Source organism: Pimephales promelas, chromosome 7 (assembly GCF_988280905.1).
Source record: "Pimephales promelas chromosome 7, fPimPro1.hap1.1, whole genome shotgun sequence".
In the NCBI taxonomy this organism is placed as follows: Eukaryota; Metazoa; Chordata; class Actinopteri; order Cypriniformes; family Leuciscidae; genus Pimephales; species Pimephales promelas.
In genome coordinates this window covers 5,167,015-5,185,802 of record NC_142775.1, presented here as the reverse complement: position 1 = coordinate 5,185,802, position 18,788 = coordinate 5,167,015, and the positions used below count along the sequence as shown (strand labels likewise).

Here is an 18,788-nt window from a genome sequence, read left to right as displayed (position 1 = left end):
ATCTATTACTAATTAGTTAGATATTACTATTTAAGTAACTGTTGCTAATTGTTAAATTGTATTTATTGCTATTCATTACACTATGCTACTTCATTAAATACAGGTAGTGGGAGGAGCTTCACTGATGATGTGAATATCTTAATAGCTTAAATTATTCTAAATATAAATAATGGTAAGAAACACAGTTAAAATCATAGACACAGAAATCAAGGTATATAGTAGCCACCAAATCCCCCCAGTCTGCTGACACCAATGAAATGAGCTTTAAGTGTCAATTTTCAGGAGATGTGAAGACATCAGCATAATAAACGAGGTGAAAACAGGAACTATTGTCATTAAATAAAGAGTGTTTTCAGCAGATCTGTTAATATTGATGATCCTCAGACTATCAACACTCATTCAACAAGACATTCAGGATCATCAGCAGATCATCTCACTTTATTCTGAATGTTTGCTGTTATAAACACATTATTTGAGTCAGGATAGATGATCCAAGCCTATAAACTGCTCTATAGGAAAACTTTATAAAGTTTGATTTAATGAACTACATTCATCACAATAAAATAATACGATCATTCAAATGTGCAGAAACTGAAAACAAACTTTTAAATAATAAAGAGCACAACAAACAATATTATTCCAAGTGTAATAATTTTTGACGTTCTATCAAGACGCATAATCGCTTTTCAGCGTGTTTATGAACGCCGTTGACTTAACGTTATATAAATATATGACTTACCTCAACCCCGTCCCTAAACCTAACCGTCACTGGGGTTAATGGCATTTATGACTGTTCCCTTACCATCCTAGGAAAGAAAAAGATATGACTTACCTCAATCCCATCCCTAAACTTAACCGTCACTGGGGTTAATGGCATTTATGACTGGAGATTTGACTGCGTGTACAGACACGCGGAATGACGCGGACGTTAATGCGTAGACATACACGCATAGAAAAAAGGATACACGCAGATCGTTCAAAATGCGTAGAGATAACAAACACGCCACCTGACTCGAAAGTGGCGTGTATGTTTACGCAAAAGTCATGATGTCATGTTGCACATCCGTACTAGACGTGTCACAAAATATAAAATTAATAAACTGACCTGAACCAAAAAACAAGACAATAGAAAGAAGGGTTACATTTATTCAAAAAAAGGAAGAAAAAAAAACAAGGGGGAGGAAAGACAGCAGTGGCAAAGAAACTGGAAATCCTCAAGAAAACAAAATAGACAAATATAATAACATTAATAAATATAAAATCAAATAACCATCACCTACACAATAAATATTGCCACCCCCCAGCTAAATCACTCCAAAAACACATAAAACCCCTACCGATGATCTAATGGGTTGAACAGCACCACTTTCAATGGTCACTAACATACATCCACCAGCCCCACTGCCATCAGGCAGATCTAATCAGCCTAAAACAAATCCATAAATATTAGTTAAAAACAAGTCACAACCTTCAAACGAAGTATGTTATACTGACCTACCTCTCACTCAATATAAGAGCGTGCAGTCACTGCTGACTTACCTGAGACAGTTCGAGGGCAAGAGTGCCATTCCACTGAAACTTTTTCAGAGGCTCCTGGGGCTCCGAGTACCAGTTACTCCGACCTGCCGTCAGACCTTCACCCCGTGCGGGGAGCTCATTTTTCTATGGGCCAGAGTGCCCCTGGAACGAGCTTCCCGGCATGTTGTTGTAACGACAGATGCCTCTGCCACGGGCTAGGGTGCCATGTGCAATGGACGTGCTGTCGCGGGCTCCTGGACAGGACTCCATCGCACTATGACACGTCAATTGCCTCGAGTTGCTGGCTGTACAGCTCGCTCTGCGCTGCTTGCGAGCCGTGCTCAAGAACCAGCATGTACTAGTCCAAACTGACAATACCGCAACTGTAGCGTACATCAACCATCAAGGTGGTCTGCGCTCCCGCCGTATGCTGAAACTCGCCCGCCACCTCCTCATATGGAGTCAGAAGCGTCTGAGGTCCCTTCGTGCCAATTATATTCCCAGAGCCCTGAACTGTGTCCCGGATTCGGCCCCTCCCTGGAGAATGGCGACTCCATCCCCAGTCGATCCAGCTGATTTGGGACCAGTTCGAGGACGCACAGATAGATCTGTTAGCCTCTCACGACTCAACCCATTGCGCCCAATATTATTCCCTGACCGAAGGCACGCTTGGCACGGATGCACTGGCGCACAGCTGGCCGCAGGGCCACAAATATGCGTTTCCCCCAGTGAGCCTTCGTGCGCAGACCAGGCGCAAGGTCAGGGAGGACGAGGAGCAGGTCATTCTAGTCGCACCTGGTTGTCCGAAGTCACTCTCCTCGCGACAGCACCTCCTTGGCCCATTCCTGTGAGGAAGGACTTCCTTTCTCATCTTTGAAACCTCCACGTGTGGCTCCTGGACAGGGCGAGGCAGATTTGAGTACTCAACCACCAGCGGTGGTGGCTACCATCACTTCCGCTAGGGCGTCGTACACAAGACACATCTATGCGTTGAAGTAGAACCTCTTTGTCAACTGGTGCTCTTCTCATCAAATAGACCCCCAGAGGTGTTCGATCAGTGTCGTGCTTTCCTTCCTTCAAGAAGGGTTGGAGCGAAGGCTGTCTTCCTCCACCCTCAAGGTCTGTGTCACCGCTATTGCCGCACACCATGACCTTATCGATGGTGAGTTCTTGGGTCATTCCGGTTGCGCCGTACTGGCCCACCCAGACCTGGTTCTCCAAACTGATACTCCTCGCGACAGCTCCTCCTTGGCCGATTCCTCTGAGGAAGGACCTCCTTTCTCAGAGACGGGGAACCCTCTGGCACCCTCGCCCCGATCTTTGGAAGCTCCACATGTGGCTCCTGGACGGGACGAGGCAGGTTTGAGTACTCTGCCACCTGTGGTGGCGGCGGCTACCATCACTTCCGCTAGAGAATCGTCCACGAGACGTGTCTATGCGTTGAAGTGGAACCTCTTCGTCAACTGGTGCTCTTCTCACCGAGAAGACCCCCGGAGATTCAATTAGATTTTATTCAAATTTATTTGTATAGCGCTTTTCATAATACAATTCAAAGCAGCTTTACAGAAAGTGCATTTCAGAAATGTACATGGAAAAACACATTTAGTTAATCATGTAATAATTTAGAGCATAACATTTCGCCGGTGTTGAGTCGTCTCTTCACAGGTGTTGAGTCGTCTCTTCATAGACATTAAGTCGTCTCTTCACAGGTGTTGGGGCATCTGTAGTCTCTGAGAGGCTAGATACAAACTGGAGCTGATGAACGCCATTTTTCTCGGGACTTGCGTCCCAAGATAACAGCAGAAAAGCAAATGGGAAATAATTAGCATAGCTGCTGTTCATTATGATTTCTATTACACTAGAGTAGATGTTAAAAAGATGAAAAGACAGTGACTTTGGTGTCCCAGAGTCACCCCCCTTCCGTCCCCCACTCAATTCAGCCCAGCTTACTGACCTCTACATCCCTCCTGCTGCTGAGACCTTAACACAATCTCTCCGCAACCCAACCATACTTGCCAAACCGTTTGAATAAACGGTCGAGCTCCACTGGTGCGTTAATAGGGGACTATCACGCTTCCGGGTTTCATGGCCGACGCAGTTCAACAATGGCCGAAACGAAGGCTGATGTCACTGCTCTGGATTCGCGATTGAATTGAATATAAGGAAGAAGTGGACTAAAGCGGTTCGCCGGGATGAACGTCCAAACTTAAAATAAAACAAGGTTTGTTCAGTTTGTTCGTCCGTGCCAATTTCACGACGGGGATCAGACTTTTCTTATTCCAGCTGTTCTCTTTTTCTGCTGATTGTGTAAAGTTGTGTGGTGAGATAGAGACAGTAATTTTAGTTTATTTAGTAAAATCTGTGTGATGTTTAAAGTTCATAGTATTTGTTCTGACTTCATGAAGCCTTATGATGTGAATGAAACATCAAACTGACTAGAACAAACTCTTTGAAATGTATATGATACTGGATATTAAGGGTGAAACTGTTAATAATATAGACAGACAGCAATCTTATTCAGTGTCAGTCATGTGTGGGTGAAATCTAATTTAGTTAGGCATTTAAAGCTCTATTGAGAAAATTAAAACATGGAAAGGGGAAAAATGAGTAAATGGTTTAATCAAGCATTACTTTAAGTAAATACAAACATTAAGTAAAACTGAAAGAGACAGATCTCTCTCATTATTGACTTATAAGAGCCAAAGCATCTCAAGAGAAGAAAAGTGTCCAGGTTCAAAGATACATGAAAGTATATCTTGCATTTACATTGGAGAGTAGAAGTGGAAGAGAAACTAGACTTTATCATGAAAATAGAGTTAAAATGTATATCAGATTCATGTCTCTCTTAAAAGGGTTATCAAAGTTAAATGCTCTTTCTTCAGAATGAGAAAAAGTGATTTCAGAGCGAAAGCCTGAGCCGCTTCTTCCCAGAGTGAATCTTGATTTACATTGGTTTTCCCGTCACTCGTCTGGAGACAGATTTATATGCTTCTGTTTTTCCTTACTTGTTCATGTCCATCAGGTCTAAAAGAAACATTAAAATCAAGTGAGATTTCAAATGAGAGACAAATGTAAAATGAAAAGTGAATCCAAAAGTCAAGATCACTGATGAGTTCAATAGTCATTTTAATCCCATCAAATCTGGTGCACAACTGCGGTTCACAACTATCTATTTTAATGATGATTTGTGTTATAAGTCACTAGTTTAGTCATGAAACAATGTAAATCTGGTGAGCAAAAGCATGTTCTTCAGCAATATGAATGAATGAATGAATGAATGAATGAATGAATGAATGAATGAATGAATGAATGAATGAATGAATGAATGAAGAATAAACACCAACCTCTTTGTTCTTCAGTATCTTCAGTGTGTTTCATTCGGCAGGTTCTGGATCACTGTCGTTCTCTCTGTCCTCTCCTTCCAGATGCTTTCTGGTAGTTCTGCCAGAAATGATAATATGCATGATAAATATTTCAAGAACTCCTGTTTTAAGAACAAATGAATGACGATGACAACAGATGACTGGCGGGAAAACTAAGACAAAGGAGAACATGAGACTGAGAAAACAAACTAAAAGTCCATGAAAATGAAACTAACAGCAACAAAGACACAATTGAAGCCACAGCAACAAACAATTTCTCTTCAATCGTTTTTAATTATCAAAACCAACTAGGGCTGCAACAACTAATTGATTAAATGAATAATAACAAGCAGATGTCAGAAATAGAAAGCTGATTTACATTCGTCTGTTTTACTCATGATGTCGGTGGGACAAAGTATGGCAACAGTTAAATCACAATAATGAGAAATGTTGTCATAATTATGACTTACTATCTTATAATAATTAGAAACTTTCTAGTAGTAACTTAACATTGCATTATTGGGAATGATTTGGTAATTAGTATATGCTTATATCAGGAAGGATTTATCATCACTGATAAATGTGGAACAATTAGTTCATGCGTTCATGACATCAAGGCTAGATTATTGTAATGCTCTACTGGGGGGTTGCCCTGCACGCTTAATAAACAAACTCCAGCTAGTTCAAAACACTGCAGCTCGAGTTCTTACCAGAACCAGGAAGTATGACCATATTAGCCCGGTTCTGTCAACCCTGCATTGGCTCCTGTATACATTTTTAAATATCACTGATTACTTACAAAGATCAGCGTTCTCACAGGTTCACATTTTTTAAAGTTTGCGTAGAGAGAACTTAAAGGGTTAGTTCACACAAAAATGAAAATTAAGTCATTAATTACTCACCATCATGCTGTACCAACCCCGTAAGACCTTCGTTCGTCTTCGGAACACAAATGAAGATATTTTTGATTAAATTTGAGAGCTGTATAACTACCACATTGGCTCCTAAGGGACTGCCTCTTGACGGCCCAAAAAGTCAATGAAGAAAATGTTTAAATATCCCAAGTGACTACCGTGGCTCAACTATATGTTTATCAAGCAACGCGAATACTTTTTGTGCGAAAAAACAAACAAAAATAACGAGTTTATTCGACTATTTCTTTTCTTCCTTGTTGGCCTGAAACGAGACTTCAATACGATTTCCACGACGCATTCGCGAGAACTGAACTGAAGTAGTTGAAGGAGATCGCAATTCTTGCGAATGCGTCGTGGAAATCTAAGGAAGTCTCGTTTCAGGCCAACAAGGTAGAAAAGGAATAGTCGAATAAAGTCGTTATTTTTGTTTGTTTTTTCGCACAAAAAGTATTCTCGTCGCTTGATAAACTTATAGTTGAGCCACTGTAGTCACATGGGATATTTAAACATTTTCTTCATTGACTTTCTGGGCCGACAAGAGTCATTCCCTTAGTGGTAGTTATACAGCTCTCAAATTTAATCAAAAATATCTTCATTTGTGTTCCGAAGATGAACGAAGGTCTTGCGGGGTTGGTACAGCATGGGGGTGAGTAATTAATGACTTAATTTTCATTTTTGGGTGAACTAACCCTTTAAGAGTTTTCTGTTAAAAGAGTGTCGTGTTAGCGGTCTCTAAGTTACTAACTAATGATCATTCGCGACGGAAGAGAATTAGCTGGATCTTTAGCTGGAACATAACTTTATTCTAGAGCTGCCATTAAGCCAAAACAATCTGTTACTTTAATTTATTTTGATCTATATTGTTAAAAGCACTATATAAATAACAAGATGCTTTCTCATAATAACAACTTAACATCTCATAATGAGAAATGTTCTCATAACAATGAGATATTATGACTCAAAATCTCATAATGTGAAAAATTTAAACAGATAGCAAGCAACCACCAAGATGACCTGTTGCTCATCATGGCCAGTGTTGGGAGTAACGCATTACAAAAGTAATACATTACAGTAACATATTAGTTTTTGCTGTAACGCAGTTGTGTAAGGCATTACTAATCAATTTTCAGTAATATTTTACTCGTTACATGTTCAGTGAGGCTTGTATTACAGTTGTATTACAGTGTATTGTCTGCTTTTACTTCTTAAAGGCAACAGACTATGTGAAAGTTTTAAAGCAGTGTTTTAGTGCCAGTTCACAGCGGTCGCGTTTGTAACATTGTTTTTTCCTCATAAACGAACACGAAAACTAAAATAAAATGAATATTTTAAGTTCTATGGAGACTGGAGAGCCAACCCTTCCTCATCCGATTTGCGCAGTGTAATTAACAGAATTACAAAAAATCGATTTTGCCTCCTATTTTTTTGTCACGCATGAATGTGTGTCTTTTCCCTAATATTAAAAATAAAACATAGACTGATATTTGTCTAATGTCTGGAGTCCTTTAAGGAAGTAGCCTATATACATTTCAATTACAAAATTTTTATTTCAAGTTTTGACTGCAAATGTCATCATGTCCATAATGCTGGACTTCCCCAATTTTAAATAATTTATCCTCAACTAGTTTTGTGGTGTAGGTCTACGTATTTTATAATGTTAACTTCAAATAATACTAATAGCCTAATTTAAAGATAAGGCAGCATTGGATCTGGACGGTAAGGAGAATAACGCTGGAGTTGGAAGAGGTGTGTCGCGATTCTGTAGGTTTGTGGATCTGAGTCGTGTGGCGAATCGCGATTTCGGTTTCATATTGCATATCTTTACAGCCCAAAAGTTAAGTTCTACTTAGTTATTTTGGTGAAAGTAACTCAAAAGTAATACATGAGTAATGTAACGCATTACAATTCTGGGACAGTAATATTGTAAGGTAATGAATTACTTTTAAATAACAGTAACAAGTAATACCTAATGTATTACAGTTTGGAAGTAACTTGCACAACACTGATCATGGCTTTTAGGAAACTAAATTACACAGAAGAGACTTTAATGCTCAACACATGAAGATTAACTACTTACTGTGATCGCAGACTCTGTTGATGTGGTTTCTCCACGGTATGGATCTTCATGTGTCGCTTCAGGTGAGTTTTAAAATAGAAAACCTTTCCGCACTGTTCACACGTGTGTGAGTTCTCTGCGCTGTGGATCATCTCATGTCTATTCAGAGTTGATGACCGACTGAATCTCTTGTCACAGTGTGAACACTTGTAAGGCTTTTCTCCAGTGTGGATCTTCTCATGTGTTTTCAGAGTTGTTGACCGACTGAATCTCTTGTCACAGTGTGAACACTTGTAAGGCTTTTCTCCAGTGTGGATCTTCTCATGTGTTTTCAGAGTTGTTGACCGACTGAATCTCTTGTCACAGTGTGAACACTTGTAAGGCTTTTCTCCAGTGTGGATCTTCTCATGTTTTTTCAGAGTTGATGACCAACTGAATCTCTTGTCGCAGTGTGAACACTTGTAAGGTTTTTCTCCAGTGTGAACTCTCTGGTGCCGTTGTAAATCTTGCCCTGTTGCAAAAGTCTTCTCACATTCAAAGCACATGTACTCTCTCACACCAGTGTGAAGTTTCTGATGTACTTTTAAAGTGTTCAGCTGTGAAAAACTCTTTCCACACACAGAACATGAATACGGCTTCTCCTTCGTATGAACTGTCAGGTGTGTCTTCAGGTGTGATGCCCTAAAAAATGTTTTGTTGCACTGTTCACATATGTACGGCTTCTCTCCGGTGTGGGTCCTCATGTGACGAGTAAGGTGTGATGAACGTGTGAAACTCTTTCCACACTGATCGCATGCGTACGGCTTTTCTCCGGTGTGGATCCTCATGTGAATCTTAAGGTGTGATGATTGTGTGAAACTCTTCCCACACAGATCGCATGTGTACAGCTTCTCTCCGGTGTGGATCCTCATGTGAGTTTTAAGGTGTGATGAATTTGTGAAACTCTTTCCACACTGATCGCATGCGTGCGGCTTTTCTCCAGTGTGGATCATCATGTGAGTTTTAAGGTGTGATGATTGTCTGAAACTCTTCCCACACAGATCGCATGTGTACGGCTTCTCTCCAGCATGGGTCCTCATGTGAAGCTTAAGATTTTGTTTGAGAGAGAATCTCTTTTCACACTGGTCACATGTGAATGGCTTTTCTCCGGTGTGAACTCTCATGTGACTCTTAAGGTTTGATGATTGTGTGAAAGTCTTCCCACATTGATTGCTTGTGTACGGCTTCCCTCCAGTGTGAACTCTCATGTGAAGCTCAAGATGTTCTTTGCATGTAAATCTATTTCCACAGTCTGTGCAGGTTGTAGATTGCTTGTCTCTTCTTTTATTTAAAAATGTCTTTTTATTCTTTGAGCGACGCAAGTGTTCTTCACTCTCCTCGTTCTCTTCCATCAGTTCTGAAGGGGAAAAAAATCAAAATAATATAAAGAGAAAAAAATTAAGTGAAATGACATAAAAATTGACAACTGCTATTAAATATTACCTTTTTTTTTAAATTGAGATTATGAATTTAATTATGAATTAAATAAAGTTATATAAACGACAGAAAGAATGATCAGTTATCTGTATCTGACAAAATTTCCATTTAGGTGGTATCTATCCTAGGTATCGGTTATAATAAACAGTAACCAAAGATACTGTAAGAAGACTAATCTCTGGTTGGGTATTGTTTATATCAGTGCCAAATCGAAACTTTTGAATAGGTACCAGTGCCTGAACTGATACTTAAAAAAAAAAAAGTTTGACTTGATGTTGACAATCAACATGAGCATTTTTCAAACCTTGCTTTACTGACCATTTTGAGAACCAAAACTTTTGTACCCATTTCATAGTTTAACTGCTTGAATGTTTCTAACATAAATGTTTTCCAGCATCATGAATGAATGAAGAATAAACACCAACCTCTTTGTTCTTCAGGATCTTCAGTGTGTTTCATTCTGCAGGGTTCTGGATCACTCATGTTCTCACCGTCCTCTTTAATAAACTCAGTCTTTGCTCAACTTGTAGATGATGAGAATATTCCAGCATTTATAGGAGAATTGCAGTGGGCGGAGCTTCGCTGGTGACGTGAGTGATGTTGGAGGGACTTCAATTATTGTAAATTTTAGTGGGAGGAGCTGATCTGCCCAAATTAAAATATATCGGTCACTGAGTTTGTTTTATACTTATTGATAACAGAACATAAATAATGTAATTAAATTATTCCAAATATAAATACTGGTGAGAAAAATTATACACAGGCCTAAAGAACTAACCAACAAATCCCCTCAGTCTGCTGACACCAATGAAATGAGCTTTAAGTGTCCATTTACAGGAGATGTGAAGACATCAGCATAATAATGAGGTGAAAACAGTAACTATTGTCATGAAATAAAGAGTGTTTTCATAATCCTCAGACTATCAACACTCATTCAACAAGACATTCAGGATTATCAGCAGCAGATAATCATCATTTTATTCTGAGTGTTTTATTTGCTGTTAGAAACACATTATTTGAGTCAGGATACTGTAAAACTGCTCTAATACTTGATAAAGTTTGAATTTGTGATAATTCAAACATTTGTCATATTTCTTTAACAAAATAATATCTTTATTGGAAATGAGTTTCTTAGTTTCTGCATGTGCTAATGGGGGATTATTGTTGTTTCAGGTTGAAACAGGTATGTGTTGACTGATTTTGATGGCACGTATGTATCTTCATGAAATGTATGAAAAACAGAATAGCCAAAATACATTAAATACAGTAATATTCCATTAGTCCTTTAATACATTGTCTACATTAATAATATAAAACAATTCAATATGTATATATCCCACATTTTATGGTGCAGTTAATATACTAGGCTTACGTTACAGTAATGCTGCGTTCACATGCTATGGAAAGTAGGATATTTTCCACTTGTGAACTGGTATTTACCAGTTGCATTCAAGTGCTTTTGTTGTCGTAATGTGGTAAAAAGATGGCGATCCAGACCTGTTATTTAGCTAAAACTATTTTCATCTGCAACAGCAAGAAAATTATTTATCAAAACTCAAAGGGTAAATAATATCGCTATATTTTCTAGATCATGAATAATATTTATTTTTACCGTTCACGACTCTCACGGTGCTCTCCGCCATTTTGAAAAGTTCAAAGGTTATCATCTCGGCAACTCGTCCATCAAAATATTCGGTAACACTTTAGAATACGGTTCTTTCGTTAATGAAGAACTACACAAGAACTAATGAGTAACACAATATTAACAATCTAGTAACTATTATTAACTAACAAGAAACTCTGATTAACGAACTAGTAAGTAATAGTGCACAGACGAAAGTGGTAGTTCACTATTAAGTAATCAATAACTACTATTTTTTTAATACTTCCCAGAGAACTACTGAAAAAATTTTATTAACAATCTAGTAACTACTATTAACTAAAATAACTTATTAACGAATTAGTAAGTAATAGCTCAGATGAAAGTGTTACTCAAGTGTTACTATATGATCTAGTCATGATTTGTGCAACCGTTTGAGATTTTTGGTGAACTTTAGTATACTTTTAGAAAATGTCTTTAGTAACACTTGAGTAATTACTAGTTAGTTTCAATGATCTTCACTTTATAATACGAATCCAAATAATTAGTAATTCCCACAGAAGTATCTAGTAACACTTTCATCTGTGAGCTATTACTTACTAATTCGTTAATAAGAATTTATTTTAGTTAATAGTAGTTACTAGATTGTTAATAAACTTTTTCAGTAGTTCTCTGGGAAGTATTAAAAAAATAGTAGTTATTGATTACTTAATAGTGAACTACCACTTTCGTCTGTGCGCTATTACTTACTAGTTCGTTAATCAGAGTTTCTTGTTAGTTAATAACAGTTACTAGATTGTTAATATTGTGTTACTCATTAGTTCTTGTGTAGTTATTCATTAACGAAGGAACCGTATTCTAAAGTGTTACCAAATATTCTACGAGTTGCCCAGTAGAAAATACCACACGAGGGGGTGTTCATGTGCATTTTCCATGTCGGCTTTTGGTATTTACCATAATTACCAAAGCACATGAACGCATCATAAATCTGTGGTAAATGATGGGAATTTGTAGACGGAAAAGCCTTCTTACTGTACATTTGCGCTGAGTGTTTCTCCTGTTGTTCAGCGCTGTTTTATCTGCATTTAAACTGCTTTATCCACAAGTTTCCGAGGGGCACTCCTGTAAAAAATAAAGTGGGTGAAACTTCCGGTGACGCGGCGGAAGTAGCATTCCAATGGTGTTTTGTGTGTTAGTTAGCGAAGAGGCTAGCTGTTTTTCAGAGAATTATTTTACTATTTAAAGACGCAAATCTTTACGAGAGATGTCGTTACGGAGCTCAGGGACAACATGTGCTGTTCGCGGTTGTATATATAACCGGATTAAACTAATTTAGTGGCTTAAACGGGATTGTTTTGAACATAAGCTGAAAACGAAATCAGAGTGATCCTGCCAGAGCCCGTCTCTGATCCTGCAAACGACTGTAGTTTCCATCACCTCCCAAAAGACGACGAATCTTCCTGTGTATATTTGTTTAAATTCTTAATATTCTATAAACTCTCTCAGCATGTGATTGGCTGTTCGCTACTGATGTTACACCTAAACTCAGGATCAAAGCCTGTGTTGACAGAATACTAAATGTGCCAGTTAATGTATTCAAGCAGCACATTCATTTATAATTTTGAATAAACTCCAAAGCACAATGACTAAGTGTGTATTTTTTATTTTAATTGTTTGTCAGCTCGCACAACTGTCTGTCACCATGCCTTGATGAGTATTGATTATTAATAATGTTATTATAATACTCCCAATCAACTACTGTGGAGGGTAAAGGTACTGTTATTTCACCCTTTTTAATTTCGTTGAGGTTGTGTTCCCACATCGTTAGCTAGTTTGGATCGCTATAACTTGAATGACTGTCAACTGTTGAATGAACGAGTGTCAAGCATGTCAAATCGCGCTTTGTTTACTTCCAACCGGAAGTCGCGCCCACTTTTGACGCAAGGCCTCATGGGGCGTAGGAAACTTGTGGATACATTAGAGACATTTGTGTTCTTCGCTGAATTCAATTGCTGCTTATATCTCGTGACTGAGACCGATCAGAATCAGAGTAGACGCTGCTCTAGTCTAGAGAGATCCGGTGAGCTCGCGCTGCGTGCGGTTTGGACTTCGAGCCGAGCGGATAAACAGTTCAAATGAGTTTCGTTCCGCTTTTGGCACATAAACATTATCTAACATTTATCGAACTCTTGATATCGTTTAGAGAAAAAAATATCGCGAGAATGAATGAATGAGCATATCAATCTATGACGTGGCTAAATGTAATTAATGACGTGATGGAAAATCCTGACGTTTTTATGACTTTATGGCCTAAAATTCTTATTGTTAAATTTAAGACGTTTAATGACTTTTGATGACTCCGGACACGTGATCGGAAAGTTCACTTTCTACATGAACTAGATCAAAGTTAAGTTCACACATTTTAAAATGAACTAGTTCAGTTCATAGTCCATACTTAAAAAGAATGAACTAGTTCATGCATAGTGAATTTTTTTTTCATAGCCCAGCTTTTTGCGAGCTTTAAAAAAAAATATTGCCACAGCCCATACAAGACAACAATTATTTTATCGAAGGGCAAAGTTTGCACAGAAATGTAACATTCTTCCCATCCTCACCGACCTCGTCATAAAATCTGTTTTCCTCGCGCCGCTTTGTCGATGGTGGCCGCGGTGCGACACTGGTGTCTTGAGTTGCCAGATTGTGTGTTTTTTCGCTACATATTAAGGATGTGTAAAAAAAAAAGCCGGGTTTTGCCTGGAAGGCTCTATAGAAATCTGGCACCCTATTGAATGAAATTAAACTGAGAGAGCGTGCGTTCATCACAGACACCAGAATGAACATGCTCACAGTAACGTTCATCTGGCAGTAATACAGTACGTTCAGTTCACGTTCGCCCAAATTATGAACGCGTTCAGGCACAACTCTGGCGGACACCCTGGGAAAAGAATGTGCAGTCCATTACCTCTAGCCTAGCGTGGTATGAGGCCGAGAGGCAGATTGTTGTGATTCAGAAAGATCTTAAAGGGTACATATCATGCTTTTAAATCATTCATTTTTACATATAAATCATACCGTTGTGGTCTATATAAAACAACTGCAATGCTTGGGTCTGAATTCCTCATTATTATAGCTCCACAGGCCCCTTCCCAGATAGCAAACTGACATTGAATCAACGCGGAAACGACGTCTCTCATGACATTGAAACAACGTTGATTTTGCTCATCGAATTAACGTTGAACCAACGTCAGACACGGCATTCTTCAAAGCTAAATGAACATCGAAAATTGGTTTGCTTTCATAACGTTGAAACAACGTGTTGATTTCAAGTTGATTTTCCGTTAGTTTTGAAAGAATGACGCGTCTGACGTTGGTTCAACGTTAATTCGATGAGCAAAACAATGTCAGATCAACGTTGTTTCGATGTCATATTTCCACGTTGATTCAATGTCAGTTTGCTATCTGGGTTTTCTGATGTGCGTCTTTGAGCGACCCGTTTCAATGCGTCCCCTTTAAATAAAAAGGAGATGCGTCACACCCCGCCCGCTCTCCAGGTCGATGAGTTCACGGTCAGTTCAACTCCCCACGTTCGGCCATTCTTGTAGTTTGATTAGAGATATACGATTATATACGAAGAGTTCAGATGCAAAAGCCTCTAAGTGCCATTTGAAATTTTCTTCTTTAATGATGATTTTTTTCAAGCGTGTATATTTAAGTTCAGTGATTTCACTTAAATGGCAATGATAATTACCTATTAATTGTAATTTAAGTGAAATTACTGAACTTAAATATACAAGTTTGATAAAAATCATCATTAAAGAAGAAAATTTCAAATGGCATTTAGAGGCTTTTGCATCTGAACTCTTCATACGATAGCTTCAAAGAACATTCATATTTTGGCCAATATGTCCCCCCCAATGTCAAAGACATTTCTACGAGTTTAAGTGTGCCGAAGGTCAGGCTGGAAATTACATTAGTAGAGTCACGCGACAAATGTGTAAGGGAGGCAGCCCTTGTGTTAAAAACTGGTAGAAAGTGGTCAGCAAAGAAATCTGTAGTAGAGGCAAAGGCTTCCGTTCAAATTGGGGATATCGTGGGACAGGTACAGCAGGAGAGGGGGTTTTGGGCTCAAGTTTAGCTCCTCCTAAATGGCACAAGGCAGGCCCAGCTCAAAGGAGGAAGCTGGTAGTCAACAAGGTACGAAAGCAGGAGGAGAGGATGAGGTGTATAAAGGCCAATTCCCAGTCCAAGCAGGGAGAGTGGATGAGATGGGAGAGTGTGGAACAACGAAAGATGGGCTGGCAAGACCTTTGGTCAATGGAAGAGAGTAGGATCAGTTTCCTTATTAGGTCGACATATGATGTTCTCCCATCACCGCAGAACCTAAACCTCTGAGTAGGAGAGGATCCCTCTTGTCCTTTGTGTTCATCACCTGCCACATTAAGGCACATCCTGACAGGATGTAAGCCAACTCTTAGCAAAGGTCGGTTTACTTGGCGCCATGACCATGTACTGCAATGTTTGGCTTTAGCATTGGAAGGCAAGCGTTGTATGACCAATAAGTTGCCGCCTGCAAAACATTACACACAGAAGACAATATTCCTCAGCCCAGGCGAGCAACCACCAAGAAAAGGTGTTCTCGCCCAGGACAACTGGAAGCTTCTAGGGACTGGAAGATGCTGGCTGATCTTGAGGCTTATTTTTCCACCTGAGATTGCTACCACTAACTTACGACCAGACCAGATATTGTTTTGTGGTCTGGATCAGCACGCATTGTTCAGCTGATTGAGCTAACAGTGCCATGGGAGGATGCGCTAGATGAGGCATATGAGAGGAGGAAATTGCGGTATGCTCATCTGGCCACTGAAGCAGAACAGCGAGGATGGAGAGTCCAGGTTCATCCAGTGGAAGTGGGTTGTCGATAGCCTGGAGGCCAACCCGAACCCCGCCCACATTTTTTTGGTCATTAAGTTCGGTCTGGACTCGATCCATTGAGGAGAAATTATGATCAGATAAGAAAAGTTTGGGCCAATCAAATTGCCAGGGCGGGCTCTATACGATGATGGACAGGTGATCTGCAAGGACGTAATCATCACGTTATCTAAGAGCGCTTAAAGGGTTAGTTCACCCAAAAATGAAAATTAAGTCATTAATTACTCACCCCCATGCTGTACCAACCCTGTAAGACCTTCATTCGTCTTCGGAACACAAATGAAGATATTTTTGATTAAATTTGAGAGCTGTATAACTACCACATTGACTGCCTAAGGGAATGACTCTTGTCGGCCCAGAAAGTCATTGAAGAAAATGTTTAAATATTCCATGTGACTACAGTGGCTCAACTATAAGTTTATCAAGCGACGCGAATACTTTTTGTGCGAAAAAACAAACAAAAATAACGAGTTTATTCGACTATTTCTTTTCTTCCTTGTAGGCCAGAACGAGACTTCCTTAGATTTCCACGAGATTTGCGATCTGCTCACACCAGCTTACACTACTTCAGATCGCAAATCTCGCGCATGCGTCGTGGAAATCTAAGGAAGTCTCGTTCTGGCCTACAAGGAAGAAAAGAAATAGTCGAATAAACTCGTTATTTTTGTTTGTTTTTTCGCACAAAAAGTATTCGCGTCGCTTGATAAACATATAGTTGAGCCACGGTAGTCACTTGGGATATTTAAACATTTTCTTCATTGACATTTTGGGCCGTCAAGAGGCAGTCCCTTAGGAGCCAATGTGGTAGTTATACAGCTCTCAAATTTAATCAAAAATATCTTCATTTGTGTTCCGAAGACGAACGAAGGTCTTACGGGGTTGGTACAGCATGGGGGTGAGTAATTAATGACTTAATTTTGAACTAACCCTTTAACTGGTTTCCCTCAGAGATGACTGCAGCAGGTCTATTTTAATAGACAAACAGAGAACTGCAATCAAGGCATTTGTCGATCGGAAAGATGTCTTTGCCCTCCTTCCTACATGATTTGGGAAAAGTGTAACTTATCAGCTGGCTCTGACGGTCGCTAAGAAGATGGGACGTAATGAAAAGCCTGTGGTCGTTGCGGTTTCTCATTTGGTCTCACTCATGGAGGAGTAAGTAAAAGATGCAACACTTGTTATTTAACTTCTAAAATAAGTAAAGTTAGGCTACGTTCTGTAGTTGACAACTGCATGCAAAGTAGTTGCACTTACTGCGTTGCTCTAATTGGTTGTAGGTTTACCGACTATCCAATTGAGTGCAGAGTTTTTTTTTCATGCCTCATAATCAAAGCCCTACGGAGCAGTTTCAGACTCATATTCCGACAAGAATAGGAGTATGGCGAAGTCAGGCTAGGCTGTCGAGGTCTTGTGGCACACTCTACAACCCGGTTCCTCAGAGACGTGGGATTCAGTGGCCAAGAGTTGTGTCGCACAGTAAAGAACTTCTCTGAAGCAGCAGAAAGGAGCAGGAACTGGCTGTGGTTGAGACGGAAAGATTCTAGCTGGTTATTTACAGGCCGCCACGCTACGGTTTCGTAGAATTCTTGAAGAGTCTGTTTGTATAGGTTGCACTGCAATTACAGTCATTACGTTCCTGTGTATTAGTTGAATGACGGTGGTTGGCCAGATATTGTGTTTTGCGGTAGGTGGTATGCCATACGGAACCGTTTGCCACTGAAACTGCATTAACGCACCAGTGGGGATCGACAGCCTTAGTCAAACGGGTTGGCGCGTATGGTTGGGTTGCACGAGATTGTGGTTAGGTCTCAGCAGCAGAAGGGATGTAGAGGTCAGTAAGCTGGGCTGAGTTGGGAGTCACTGTCGAGCCCTCTTGAGGTGTCATGGGCTAGTCGATGAAACACTGAGGACGGAAGGTGCCCACTTGAAGACCCTAGAGATGTCCCCTACTCGGCTCAATCCAGACGGTTGTCGTGTTGGTCCACTAGGGAGACCACAATGTAGTTGCAGCCGTCGTGTGTGCTAACGCGGCAAGCGCACTGCAGCTGTTAACGCCGGACAGAAGGGGAGTCACACCACCATCTTTTACGGAAAGAAGCGTAAATGGACGGAGAAGCATAGTTTACTGTAAAGATACGTTTTAGTTCTGCTTACCATGGCGAAAGCGGAGTATAAATCAGCATGAAGTTAACATCTACTCTTGTGTAATGGAAATCATAAGAGCACAAAGTACAGAGTAAATACCAAGGAAAACAACTTTTAAGAACACAAACCCAAGTTTAAGATTTGTGCAATATTTTGACCATTTAGCTTTTTTTTAATGTGTAAAAAACATATTTTTGTGTTTTTTTTTTATTTATTTATTTTTTTTTTTATTGGTGACAGCAATACTTCTGGTGGGAATTGATCCCATAAAGCACTCAACGACATCCCAGGATTTTTCTTCAATGAAATCAATTGTTGGGACTTTGCCATTTAAAGTCCCTGTGAAATCAAAATTGAACCTATTTACTTTGTTAGCGCATATTACTAGTCTTGTGGTGAACAATTAATCCGTGCAAGTGAATATATATTAAAAAAATGTTTTACCTTAGTAATCTTTAATCAAAATCTGAAAAGTTACTTCCGGTCTGGAACGGTTTCTTTTTCTGATGACGTAGGTTTCACAGTTTGGGTGGGGAAACGCTTAACCACTCCCCTCAAACCGTTAGTTTGCTATGAGCGAGAGATGGAGAGGAGGAGCGCTAGAGTAAAACCCTGCCCTCTGTTCAATATTCCGTTTCACTTGGAAATACGTCACAGCACTGGAGAAAAATCGTTTGCAACTTCCGGTTCACGGGGACTTTAAAATGGCAAAAAAATAAATAAATAAATAATGTCGCCCTCGTGTGGCTGTGAAATGAAACACAATCACATCTCATCAAGGCAATGAA

The 18,788-nt window shown here is 39.6% G+C and overlaps 1 protein-coding gene across 1 annotated transcript; it reads right to left on the bottom strand.

The window, feature by feature from the left end:
• Positions 1-7,867: 7,867 nt before the first annotated feature.
• On the bottom strand, positions 7,868-9,965 carry LOC148978253 (uncharacterized). Its single transcript, XM_089132982.1, has 2 exons — positions 9,752-9,965; positions 7,868-9,246 (listed from the first exon to the last, which is right to left on the bottom strand). The coding sequence occupies exons 1-2, from the start codon at positions 9,807-9,809 to the stop codon at positions 7,868-7,870; spliced, it is 1,437 nt and encodes a 478-aa protein (XP_088989108.1). The 5' UTR covers positions 9,810-9,965.
• Positions 9,966-18,788: the final 8,823 nt, after the last annotated feature.

What these genes read in the sequence shown, in the direction of transcription:
- LOC148978253 (XM_089132982.1), bottom strand. Translation starts at nt 9,809, where the DNA reads ATGAGTGATCCAGAACCCTGCAGAATGAAACACACTGAAGATCCTGAA. An exon ending in AGATCCTGAAGAACAAAGAG is followed by an intron (nt 9,247 to 9,751) that starts GTTGGTGTTTAT and finishes TTTCCCCTTCAG; the next exon opens with AACTGATGGAAGAGAACGAG.